The sequence below is a fragment of the Glossina fuscipes genome, unplaced genomic scaffold, assembly GCF_014805625.2.
Source record: "Glossina fuscipes isolate IAEA_lab_2018 unplaced genomic scaffold, Yale_Gfus_2 112, whole genome shotgun sequence".
In the NCBI taxonomy this organism is placed as follows: domain Eukaryota; kingdom Metazoa; phylum Arthropoda; class Insecta; order Diptera; family Glossinidae; genus Glossina; species Glossina fuscipes.
This window is the reverse complement of record NW_023998455.1, coordinates 6,219,143-6,233,041: the sequence shown is the minus strand read 5'-3', so window position 1 is coordinate 6,233,041 and position 13,899 is coordinate 6,219,143. Positions and strand designations below refer to the sequence as shown.

Below are 13,899 nucleotides of genomic sequence, written 5' to 3'. Positions count from 1 at the left end.
GACGCCTATGCGATAATCACAGGACAGATGAACTTACTTACCTTAACGGAATATTGCCGTTAAAACCTTAGGCCTTAGATTGTTTGCTATGGAACGAAATTTCGGAATATTGAATTGATAACGTAGAGTAAAACTTGGACATGACTTGACGTCAAAATGACCGTGTCAAGGTGAAACGTGCTCATTATAAATGAAAAGAAAGAAAATAAAAATAGTTTGCTTTTTTTTGCCTAAATTAAAAGTTTTGATGAAAATCTCAACTCTTTTATGTTTGGCTTTTTGTTTCAAATCTTTCTCGGACATATTTTTGCTTTGGGCTTTAGGTTACAAATAGTTGACGCAAGTTTTGCGGTCCTTTAGGCGACACAAGCATGTTCTCATCTCTACATGTGCATTTTGAATGAAGCGAACTAAAGCATAGGCTCTGTTATATATATATATGTATATATATATATGTATATCACAACTAAAATACTGGGATCATTGCCAAGCCAACACGTACACTGTTGTTCTTAAAGCAGTAATAACGCTACAAATTTATTATTATTGTTGTTGTTATTGACCAAAATCCGCATTAATGTGGTATTGTCATCATAAACATAGGAAATAATCTTCTGAAGGATATAAATCAATTAAAAATATTTTATATATTCATGGAAGCATATTAATTTAATAATAAATTAAAATATATATACACATGTTCATGTTATCTAACAGTAGGCTCATGACATGCTCTATTAAAATCTAAAAAAAAAAAAAAAGGAACTCATTTTCTAACCTGATGATTAAATGTTTGTTCGTTCAATGATTAAAGGAAAGAATTCAAATTCTCAAGTGCAAGTTACGGTAAATGGGTATTTTACGTTACCACTTACATGACCTGTCGTGAATATGGCTTGAATTTTATTGATTATACGTTTTTGGCAGCATTCTCGCAGCCATGTAAGAGCCTGGAAATATATATCACAAAATAAGCGTCCAGAGCTCGCTTGCAAACGAAATGCGGGTAGAGCCTTATCGCAATTTATGTGGGAAGAGAAACGGAAGCTCGAAGCATAATATGCAAGTGCACGTAAGGAGGAATGATTCCCTACAACACACAAAGGAAAAATCAGTGACGAATTTATCTGTTTTACTGCAGGTTCTCGATCACTCGATTGCCTTTAGAGTGATTAACCTTCGTTATTGTTATTTCCCTTTTCTACTCTCTTCTACTCTACTCGCAACCTTCCGATTCAATTCTTTGGGGATTTGTCGATGCTCTGAAATGGACACTTGCCTGTCAAGGCTTAATCGAATAACGTCTGCATGGTCACCCAGTTATCCCCTCACTTGCCTGGAGTAAGGACGTGGTAATCTGCTTTCACCTAAGCTTCCTCTTCGCAAACATAATATGAAGCAACTGTTATATACTAGCATCTGTCAGTTTTTCTTGGTCAAGGAAAGGTTTACCTAAAATTAAGCACTTACTTGGGCTGTGACTTGTCTTACGATGCGAAGGTTTGCGTAGGGCCGCTCACAAAAATGGCCGGCTTCTGTAAGACTTATTTTAGAGACTTTATATAGAATTTCCGTAGAGGTCGTAGCGAAAATATCAATATGACACCTGTAGTAGATAATATCGCCCACTATGCTCTCTAGCCCATCTATCGCTTCTCTAATATGCAAACTTGTTTTTCAGTACCAGTATGACAAAGGCACCTTTGGTCTCTGCGTGGCGATTCCTTCATCGCGGAGACATTACTATGCAATCAATAAACGCCATTTTGCTTAATGTCCCACTTATTAGTCCTGTGTAGTGTGATCGCATACTATCGTATGCATCCACTTGAAGTGTGACAAAATTATGCCACTTCAGCATAACCCTTTTGATAAAATAAAATGTCACACTTCATTTCGCATGTAAACAGTGATAATTCTGTTTATATAAGAATAATGTAGTGTGTGATAAGGATAATTTAGTAAGCAATTACAATCCTGTTTAGAATAAGATAAGAATAGTTTAGTGTAAAAATTTAGTATAAATAGTGCGTAAGAAAATAAAGAAAAGCGAGTTCTCATCAGAGTTCTCATAAAGCAACTCAACCAAGCGTTTTACTCGCTAATATCACTAGGCATTCAATCTGCCTGAACCATTAAGATTAGTGACCGTCTTATGCCGAGACACTTTGGCATTATAAAAGACGGATAGACCTGGCGTACTGCAGCCGAGCAGCATAGGGCTAAACTGCTAAACTACATTCATTAACACTTTGGAAAGGATTCATAGGGAATCTTCCCGTAAACAGATAACATAAACTCGCGATACTATATCAATTTTATTACACCTGGTATATGCTGTTTTTCCCAAATATCATATGAACAAGCAAATATATGAACAAGTGTACCATTGCCGGCCATTATATATCCTACAACACCTTCTTTAATACGGTTAGTCGTACAATGACTTTTTAAAATAAGATGTTTTATGGGAAGAGATCGGAGCAGTAGTCAGAAGATTCCAGCCATTTTCAATGGCATTCCCCTAAGAGACATTGTTGCACTAAATTTTACCAAAACATTTTAAAGATTGCAACCTGTACGTTGAACACAAGAGCGCGGACGGACAGACAGACAGACAGATAAGTTCTTAATCGATTGGTATAATAAAAAGTGCTTCTGGGTGTTGTAAGCGTCCGCACAAACTTAATGTACGTTTGTAGCACAAATGGTGCAGAGTATAAAAATTCGTTAACATTATAGCAATAATAGTAATTTCGATAGTATTTTTTTTTTTTTTCTTTTTAATAACTTTCACGATTAAACGGACAGATATTGCGGCGTTAATAAGTATAATTATCAAGCACGAAAAAAAAGGACGAAAGTATCACTAAAGCAACACGACTTGTGCTTAATAACTGGTGTATGCTTTATTAAATAAATATGCAAATATTTCACTTTCATAAACACTTGACAACACATTTAAAAAAGTTCTTTCATGACCTTAATTAATTTCCATTTCCAACCCGTCTCTTATGCTCTATGATGCCGTGTACACACACAAGAGCTAAATTAAAGCCACGGACAATTGCTGCTGCTGACTAACAACTAAAAAACACTTGTTTGCCTTTTTTTTTTCTTCTTTTTTTTTGAGGAGATTTTTTCCTGAATAACGATTATTCACCTTTATTCTTAGATCTCTTTTCATAAATAACGGTTTATTAAGAAAACTCTTTGAAAAATAATTTAAATAATTTTCAATAAATTTTTTTTAGTGCGCATCATTTCAATCTTCGCTTAAGTGCGACAAGTTTTTCCGTTCCCCTCACAATCGATGAAAAGTAGTTGATCATATGTATGTATAGATGACGCAAAGTCTCACTCTTCACTTCAGTTTTTCAAATATGTCGATTTCACCGCCAAGCAAGCAAAAGCTATAGCACACCATCCTACAGCTAGCCATATAATGACTTTTCGAAAAGCTATCCCGATCCGAACCATTATCAATAGCGGTCGTCTTAGATCCAACCAGGACGATGTCACCAAAGTATCTGAAAATCTGCAGCCTTTAGGTTGAAAACAAGACAGGCAAGCTTCGCATGTCAATAGCGCAACAACTTAATATATCTTTGTACCCCAAGTTGTGTAGGATATAAAAAATGGCTATCGATCAAGTCAAGATCGACATACGCCTACAAACGTCCCCAAACTATAACTTATTGCAGTTTGCAAACGATATTGATCTAAAGTCCAACGTAAATTAACTGATGGGAAAATTCGTTCCGATCGTTCCGATCGAACGACTGACTGCCACGCCCAAATTTAAGGAAATCTTTTTGAATTTCGACAAGGTTGCCTTGAGATGGACATTAGTATTGGATGCAATAAGCCTAAGCATATTTAGCATTCATTTTTTATACGCTTAGTTATTTATTTTGCAACAGCAACAGCAACAACACTATAACAACAAATAGCGTAATAAAAAGAAGGAAGAAAAGCTGAATTTAAAATTCTTGAATTTGTGTTAGAAAAAATAGAAATGAGAAATGGGAACGCTTTCAAATATTCTCAACGTTAATGAGTGATATATGAATTACTTACTACTACTACTACTACTACTTGCACGCATTCATAGTCGCGTACTCATACGTATGCTCTATGCATGGATATACTATGATTTTTTTTGTTTTTTTTTTATATGAATATCTTATGCGTCATTTGCTTTGTTTGTTTGTTTGTTTGGTTGTTTGGTTGTTTATTTTGAAACCTAAAAAACATCTCTATGTTCGTTAAGTATGTACAGAAGAAGATACAAAAGATGATGAGTGTGGTCGTTACATATAACTAAGAGTCTCTGGAGTGAATGAATGAACGCCTCTTTCCATTTAGCTAAAGAGTGTTTCAACCTTTCCTCTTATCTAACGACACAAAGGAAACCCAGTAATTAAGCTCTTGCAACGCATGTAATAGCAATTTTAATGATTTCAAAAACTACTTGTCTTTCCTGATCTTGAGAACAACTCTTAAGAATATGTTCAAAGAAAAGAAACATTTTCCAAGTCATGGGCTATTTTTTGATGCAACATTTATGTTACAAAGTTTTTATTAAAATTTCTCGACCATCAAATTTTTAAATTTCTTTTAATTTCAGCTCTTAAATACTTGTCTGCTGTCTGTCTGTCCGTCCGTTCTTCTTGCTCCTTGTTGTTGGATCAATTTTCGACCGGTTACCGTATAATGACTTGTATGATTAACGGAAGGATAGTTAGTTTAGAATACTTTTTTTTTTTTAAATTAACAAAAAAATTCCTACAAATTTTTTTTAAAAAAACAATTTTTTAATTAAGAAAAATTTCCATTAAATTATTTCAAAGAAGGATAACATCTGACGGCATGTAGATGGGGAAGTTTTGATTTTTTTACACACGAACATTTACATTTTATATTCCTATAAAAACTTGGAGAAAGGTAGAATGAAAATAAAAGAAAGATATATGTATGACTTTTTATCGATAACGCTTTAGAATAAACTTTTGATTTTGCTTTAAAAGGACCCGGAATAAGATACAACTCTCACTATCTAAATGAAAAAATCTGATTTCAGTGCAAAGCACATTGCAGCATTTGGCATCTGTATGCGTGGGCGACAACGGGCCCGTTTCATGAGCATAAGACTAAGAACAGCGAAAACCTAAACTAGTCAGCTGAAACATTATAGAAAAAGCAAAAGAAAAACAAATCAAAATTTAATGAAAAAGAAGATCTTTTTTTATCTCTGGCTGATGGACGACGCGCAAGCAGTCACTTTTTTTCTTTCACTAACTCACTAAAAAATAAAAGAAATGCGCAAACACCTGAGATTCTTTCAAATATTCTTTCAAATATCCTACTATCTAATTATTTGCAAAGGGTGGGAAGATAAATTCGAGTTAAACTAGCAAAGACATCATGAAGCCATACAAGTATTTTCCAACGGAAATTAAGAAATTAGCAGAACGAGTCACTTATTGGACAAGGTTATATTATATTCGATTCCGAATCATTTTCTGAATCGATTTAAGTCTGCATGTCCGTTTCTCCATCTAGCTGCCTTGATTGTCCACAGACCGCAGTTTTTGAAAGCTTTCGACGACGATGAGGGCGAACGCCTTCTTGAAAATAATTTGAATCGGGTCCTGCATAAGACATTATTTTCAAAAGTGAATAACTCTAGGGTGAGGTAGGGTATTTAATGGTGGACTGTGCCACATTATAGTCTTCTTCTTTGTTACGAGTGAATACACTCAGAATTTCACAATTCTGGTTCAAATTCTCAAGGATTCGAGTTTTCCAAACAGAAATGGCAGCCGGTAATGGTAGTACATAGGTCACTATTTTTATTTCATAGTTGTTAGGCGCGATTTGAAGTTTCCACTAAAAATTTTGACACATTTGACCGTACCGCTCTTCAGGACTTTTTGTGATAAGTGTGAAATTTTCCTAGCGATGACTTTCCACCTATCTGGATTATCTAAGCAATTAGCAAACGTAAATCGACTCACTTTCACTTTTGCTAATATGATTCACTAACCTTTGCCACTGTGAAAAGCTGGCATAGGGCCGTTCGTTCATCAGTGAAAGTCGCCCAAGTCGCTCCCAGTCATTGCAGCACGACACATTGACGCTATGCAAAAACCAAGAACGCGAATTGGATATGCGGCATAGAGTGAGACCGAAGCAGTGCTAGGCCACCACGCATACATAAAATATTGTCTGACCATTCATTTTATTTACACATAAATTGCAACGAACATGGATTAATAAGCCGAACTTAATTGGCTCTTAGAAGCAAATCTTATGCTAAGTGATATCAATAACGAGCAAAAAGAAAGTACTTAAAGGAAAAGGGAAAGAAGAAAATTCATGTATAAATAAACGAAGAAAAAGAACGACGCATGCACATGCACACGCATCTCGCACAGAGGCACACTCATAACGGGCGCAAATCCATGTGAGAGGTGAAGCCGCAAGCCATTGCAAACATGCAAAATACATAAATAAAAATAAACAAGAGAAAAAACAAAACTAATGCATAGCTGTTCATGTAGCACAGAGGCACACCAGCACTCGCGAAAAAATGTAGATTAGAAGCTAACCTAGATAGGGCATAGGCGGAGCGCGTGTATTTACGAGGCTTGATTCGATAGTTTTGAATGCATCCGATATTGAGACTAAACTAAAGGAATTACTTAGATTTTTGCAAAGGACTCCAACGGAGTTGAAAAGCTCGTAATTATACTTACATTGACTAAGCTCTAAGAAAGTAAAGTTCGCAGAGAAAGGGTTCGGGACATTCAAGTTTGTCTCTGCAGGCAATGTCGGCGAATCTATAGCGCCATTTATTAACTTAATTAAAAAGGATACGCCGACGATAAATATACGGAAAATGGGTTTTTTGTCACTAATGCCCCAAGAGCAAGAGCTCGAAATGATTCCAGTGTTGATTGCTGCCAACAAATGCTTAACGGTATCAAAAAACGTAGATACGATTTACTGGGCATGCCCAGCCGGAAACTAAGCAGCGTAAAACGATCAATTGCTATGCTGCACAAGCATTTGATGCCGGAACTCTTTGATGAAATAAGAAAAACGGAACAAACGCCGTTGCATGACAGTCCGAGTTCTTAAACATCTTCTCGGTGAACAGATTACTTCTCGTGACGCAAAAAAAAGCCAATTAATCAGCCAGTTCCTATCTGACAGAAAAAGACGCGCGTTTGTAACTGAACGTCAAAGACGTTCTTCGCAAAAAGAAGTATTGCGACCTTCAAGAACCATGTTTCGAAGGTATCTTAAATGCAACGAACAATTGTTTCAAACGTTTATGTAAAACTATACAAAATTCTATATATCGCATATATCGACTCTTTCTTTTTAGACCGAAAATACAAAGGGGGACGAAAATACAAAGGGGGACGAAAATACAAAGGGAGACAAAAAATATTTTCAAATATTGACAAAAGAACAAACCTAGACAAGATAAATAAATAAATTCCAAAAATTTTACTCACATATGCGTACCTGGTTCAACGCATGCAACAAGCCCTTTTCAAATGCAGATCCATTCATCCCTAACACTATCAATTCGTTCCGTTCGTTCGAATTTTTGAGTCCATTATTATCAAAACGAGTGACAAAGTGCTACGGAAAAGTATATGTTGGTCGGTCGGTCTTACCCGAAACTCCTCTTATGAGCGAAAAAGTGAAAAGAAATGCAAATATTCGGTTTTTTGAAATCATCGTGTATTGAAAGCTGTGTTAGGTGACGGATACCTGTACATATACATTCTTGATCTATTCGAATTTCCTTATGTCTGCCAAGAAAAGAGGAAAAACAAAAGTGACCTAAGAAATTAGAAATCGATATCGATACACGCTTTGCACAAATCATTTGAATACGGGCTCACATTATCTAAAAACATGCTTCCGCTTGCCAAAAAAAGTGTTTGAGACGAAAGTATAACAAAAAATATGTTTACAAGAAAATTGTTGTATACAATCTGGGTATTTATTAGGGAAAGCATGATTTTCGTAGTGCGTGGGGCAAGCCGGGCAAAGGCATTCATTCATTCATTCATTCATTCAACGATAATGTGAAAGCAATTGAAATTTACATTGAAAAGTTTTTATGTGCTTTCGAAGTGCACGGATGATTGGGTCGATAACGTGCACTGATTCATTCTCTCGGTATTTTAATGTAACGTAAATACATGCATCGCTTCCTTCCCCTCCTATCCTCCTATCCTACTCTTCGAACAATGTCCGACACAAACACAAAAAAGGAACAAACTTAACTATTATAACTCTTTATTTATGCAATGCAATGCAATACAATGTACAAACATATATATTTGTATTCACTCACATATATATATATCGTTTTGTTTTGCATCTTATTGTTCGGCCAGGCATGTGATAAATAAAACAATGATGTTCCTACTAATGATGATAATGATGAGCAACATTTTTGTTAAGCAACAAAGACAAACACTTTGCTTGCAATGCTTTTTTCTTTACTTTCTTTCTATTTCATGTCAAAATTAAAAAATCTGTAAAATAAGCTTTTCACTGCTTAGAGTCCAACAGTGACGAAAGTGACTGTAAATTGTTCGTTGTGCCAGGATATATTACATCTGTCAAGTTTTCTCGGCGATTGGGAATACGATTCCTAAGTATTCGAGAGGGTGTGTTTTTGTTTATTAAACAAAATTTATTGTTTATTATAAAGTCAATCCGTTCAGTGCAACCATATAGATCACGTTTGCAAATGGGAGCAAAAAACAAGAAAATAAAAGCAGAATTTAAACCGACAGGTTATGCTTCTCGTGCCATCTAAGCTGGCTGTACGGAGTATGCATTTAAAATAAGTCGCAGCATCATTAGTATCACTCATTACAACCCATCGCTGGAGTTGTAGCTTTCAACACGAATGTTAGATATGGTTGCTTGCTGCAGCCTCTCGTGGAGTGGAAAATAGAAAGAGCAGAAAATCGGAGGCGGTCAGCCTGGTGAACGTAAGGGTGAAGCCACCGGCCGTTTTTATTGCATAATATTCTTCTTAGCAGTGGTCATTCCACCCTACACTACTTGGACTACAAAGATATGTTAACTTAGTTGGGGCTTGAGATATGTTTAGGTTTTGTTCAACCAATCGATTCAGAATTCAAGCTTGTTCGTCTTTCTGTCCGTGTATTTTTGTGTTCACCCTACAAATCGCAATATTTGAGATATTTTGATGAAATGCGTCCCACCGATGTATTTTGACGTAAGGACAAGAGCTACTGAAAATAGTTTGGATAGGACCATTTTCTCGACAACTTGCCATATAATGCTTTGAGCTCTAGAAAGTTTTCCTATATTTATTTACATATGAAATTCAGCTAAAGTAAATTAGGAGGCGAATCCAATTGACTCGGAGGACAAACTAAAAAAAAGGACACCACTATGATTCATTATAGCTCGACTTTAAATACCCTACACCACTTCGATTATTACGGTTATTTATATAACAACCTTTGAGAATAAAATTTTATATGGGGAGTAGTGTGAAAAGCAGTTTAATCTGAATACGAAGACGTAGAGACGAGCTTAGACAAAGTTCAGAAAATGATTCCGAATCGATCGGTGAAATAAAAGGTGGGTCTATCTCAAATCATTTTGCCTGTTGCGCCCATCCAAAGCCAAGGACCAAATCTGTTTTCATAAGAAGGCAAACGAGACAAGTGAGTGTCAATCCAAATTCCTAAGGACGAAGAGCAAGTATTGATTCTGTGTAATCTTCGCAGCATCTATATATAAGAAAGAAATCGCACAACGCAGGCACACTCAACTATTGCTCTCATTAAACTCCATTATAGCCTTTTTGTTGTGTTGACCTCGTTAGGACAGCGTCTTGTAAAACCTAGTCATGGCCTAGCTCTACCTAAGAAGAACTCGATGTGCAGATTATATGCAAAAATATACGGTCTTATATGAACAACTTCATTAAGCAGAGTGGTGGAGGAAATTTAATACCGGGCCGTGGTCCACAACAATGTTCTAATGTACTTTTTGTTCACAATATACCTTAAATAATGCAACTTGAAATATTGCCCAATTTTTCAGATCCCACTTTGCCTAGCGTATATGTTATAATTTAATTTAATGTATTGCAGATGTTTAAAATCATTATCATTTGGTTTTGGCGCCGCAAAATATCGATTTCATTACTCGCTTCAGGTATTATATTAGTGGGCCTGTGGTCTTGGGCATACTTGGAAACAAGCCAAAAATATCCTCAAAGTTATAAATCAGCAAATGTATGTATAAAACCTAAAGATTCGATCTTGGATCTTCTGATAAGTGATTTTGTATTCCATCGCTTTAGAGTGTCGATGAGGCAGTAGAAGATAGCAATCAAAGTCAAAGTTACCGAAATCTATTCGTATTACAAAAACTTATTTCGGATGCTAATCGTGTTCTAAGCTCACATCAGAACAGAGCCAGATCGGTAAAAAGGAATTTATTGTCTCCTTCCACGCGCACAAACATCGCCTCGAAGGACTCGTCTGGATCGGCCGTTGTTGTTAAGGAGGCCTCGGCTCAGACTTTATCTTTAGTAGCGCGACGGAAAAAGGCACCAGTAGTCGGTGAAAGCTTATTTTTTGAAGAGGAACGTTTGAGGATCTTAGAAAATCAACAGCGCGCGAAAAATTCAGCCATGGAAGATATTCAAATGATAGATGAAGAGGCGCGCACGTTAACCTCAGAAGAACGTCAAATACAGTACGAGCATGAGCTACAGCGCATGGGCGTGCCAGTAATAGCCGGAATCGGACCGGAGACAGGAAAAGCGCCTAAAGAACGATTGGTGCATTTGGATTTAAAAGGAGCGCCAGCCAAGGTAATCGTGATTTCATTTCCTTTCCCGCTATGGCTACTCATAACGCTTTTGTCATTTCCAAAACAGATCACGTTTTTAAAGCAACTCTTGACGATGTTGAAAACACTAGGAGCCACCGGTTTACTAATCGAATACGAGGACATGTTTCCTTTCGAGGGTCCCTTAGCTAATTTATCAGCTACAAATGCTTACAAAAAGGAGGAGTTAAAAGTAATTAATCGTCTTCAAAAAAAAAAAAAAAGAAAACAAAAATACAAGTAAAAGAAAATGTTTCCCTTCCCCTTTTACTTTATTTGTGGATAGGATTTTTTGGAAACATGCGCTTTACATGGTTTCACTATTATGCCTTTAGTTCAGACTTTTGGCCATTTGGAGTATGCGCTAAAATTGCAGGAATTTTCCGCCATGCGAGAAATTCCGGAAAGCCCTCAATCAATATGTCCGAGCAGGAAGGAATCTATGGACTTTTTGGAAGAACTTTTAAGGCAAGTTATCGAATTCCATCTGCAATTTGTTAATGAATCCACTACTACTTTGAAAATGACTCATATCCATATTGGCTGTGACGAAGTATATCGTATCGCGGAATGCTCGTTGTGTCGCGTAAAACTAAAAGATCAGATATTTCTCGATCATGTTATGGCAATGGCTCATTTCATTCGCAGTCATTGGCAGCAATTGAATGTATTGATTTGGGACGACATGCTACGACCGATGTCGTTAACAAAACTTCAAACTTCATTAATTGGCAATTACGTTCAGCCCATGATTTGGGTTTATACGACGGATATTTATGCTTCCATCTCTCCTACATTATGGGAGCGTTACGCTCAAGTCTTCTCGACGGTTTGGGCGGCGTCAGCCTTCAAGGGCGCATGGGGAGAAAGTTTGATGATACCTCCTTTGCAACGTCATTTGGAAAATAATATACGTTGGCTGGCTGTGATGAATAAAGAGGGCGGTCGCTTCTCAAAAGGCTTCCAAGGTTTAGTTTTAACCGGTTGGCAGCGCTATGATCATTTTGCCATATTGTGCGAATTGCTACCTGCCGCCATACCCAGCTTAATAACAACTTTGTCTACCGTCTCTAAAGGTTACTTCAGTACAAATCCCAAAGATAATGGTTTATTGAAAGTACTACAATGCTACTTTCATCCGGATAGCAGGTAGGTACCTAACAGTCATCACAAACAAATAATGAAAGGCAAAATATATTCGTTTATTCATATTTTATTCATAGCATTAGTAGCTAGCAAATGATAATCGTTTTGCTATTACCCTTGAAATCACCCGATTTTCCTCAAGCTTATGTCACTGACCTTAGGCGAAACTTTCGTTTACCATCCTAATCTTCAATCAGTCCAATCATACAGCTTCATATAGCTAGGATTCCATTTTTTATAGCTTTCTGCAACAATAACAAGCGAAAGCTTCATGTTCTCGCCAATGTTGAATAATTTTTGTTCACCAAAACCACTTGACCTCCTAAAACTTTTTCTTATGCAAACAATGGCGAAAAAAGAGTCATAGCTGCAATATTTCACGGAAAGCAAAAGTATTCCAAAATTCCCTTCTCAACCATTCATTAATTCATCCGTTCTTCTATACATAAAATAAACTAATTAAAAATATCCAATGCTGGACAGAAAAAAAAAACTACATTTGCGTTAACTTATATCATTTGCTTTAAAGAATAATTTGAAATTTTCTAGGCGCTCTGGTCATCCGTGGATTGAATTACATAACAATTCTCATCATAGCCAGTTGTTCTCTTCGTGCTCTTATCTGGGCAGTCAATTTTATCAATTTTCTCTCCGCCTATACGATAAACTCGCCGAAATACAAATGTATCTTCATCATGTGCAAGATAAAAGTGCTTGGATGTCTACGTATAACTTAAGACATAATTTCAGTTCGATTTTAATTGTGAAAGCAAAAACTGAACAAACACAATTATTCCTACAAGAACTGATTACCTTGTCCAAAGAAGCGGAACAATTATTGTATCATATATATGATAAAGTAAGTAATAGTTTGCTTACTCCCTCGCCTAAATTGATAATAAAACAAAATAAAAAAAAAAAACTTTAATTCTTTGGCAGTACACAATAGGCGAATTTGTGGAGCAACATATCTATCCTACTATTCTTGCGTTACAAACTAATTTAGCAAACGCTACGGCATTGTCGCAAGCACGCCATTGGCCGCGACGTCCTTTACCTATTGCTCAAGCTATGTACGATTTGCAGATGCTCGCGGATGCTCCTAAAACTATTGTCCACGATACTATACATTAATTATCATTAAAGCTCTTTCTCTCTCTCTCTCTCGCCCCTCTATTTCTCTCTGTCTCTCTCTCGATCCTTTAAATACTTGGTAAATATATACACCCAACTCCTTGTTTACACGGTGGAAGCATTCCTTAGTAAACCGTGTAAAAAAATACATGCGACATACGGTAAATTTAGGGATATGTTGCGCGACTTTGAAAAGCTCTAAATATTTTCCCAAAAAACCGTGCAAAAAGAAATAGTATTAAGATAAGACATAAATAATTCATTTTTATTACAAAAAAAAAAAAAGGATACACAGTACAGTGAAAATTCAGCCCATAAGTACAACAATTGAAATTAGGAATAAAAATCAATTTTACGATTATTCATCGCTACTTGTTAACAAGTGCGCACGTTTTTGCGGGCTGGAACGTCAGCAAGTGAAGATCAATTTTTGCAAATTTATTGCACTTATTGATTCCATCCCACGAACTGAACACTGGAACATAAAAAAAACGTAATGCTGTGTTCAAGTTGATGCGTTACGAGATAAAGACAATTGTGTTCGGGTATTCTTCGTATTCAAATTTAAAATTATAAAAGAATTTTTTTAGGATTCGTGCCAGAACAAAAACTTGGTGTGAAAAGGATATTTGCTCTTATTGACGAACCGTGGCATTTCAAAAAGCTGGTAAATAAAAAACCGTGTAAAAAAAGGGTTAGGTG

The 13,899-nt window shown here is 36.2% G+C and overlaps 1 protein-coding gene across 5 annotated transcripts in view; it reads left to right on the top strand.

The window, feature by feature from the left end:
• Nucleotides 1-13,899, top strand: part of LOC119639639 (hexosaminidase D) — a 25,151-nt gene extending 11,252 nt beyond the window's left edge. For 2 of the 5 annotated variants that reach the window (XM_038037155.1, XM_038037154.1), the window contains exons 2-7: nucleotides 10,173-10,316; nucleotides 10,385-10,900; nucleotides 10,967-11,110; nucleotides 11,204-12,066; nucleotides 12,613-12,922; nucleotides 13,003-13,899. In XM_038037155.1, coding sequence (XP_037893083.1) covers nucleotides 10,173-10,316; nucleotides 10,385-10,900; nucleotides 10,967-11,110; nucleotides 11,204-12,066; nucleotides 12,613-12,922; nucleotides 13,003-13,197 — 2,172 coding nt within the window. In that variant the 3' untranslated portion in view covers nucleotides 13,198-13,899. The remainder of the gene's footprint in view (nucleotides 1-10,172; nucleotides 10,317-10,384; nucleotides 10,901-10,966; nucleotides 11,111-11,203; nucleotides 12,067-12,612; nucleotides 12,923-13,002) is intronic. The other 3 variants (XM_038037159.1, XM_038037157.1, XM_038037156.1) reach the window with 2 other exon arrangements.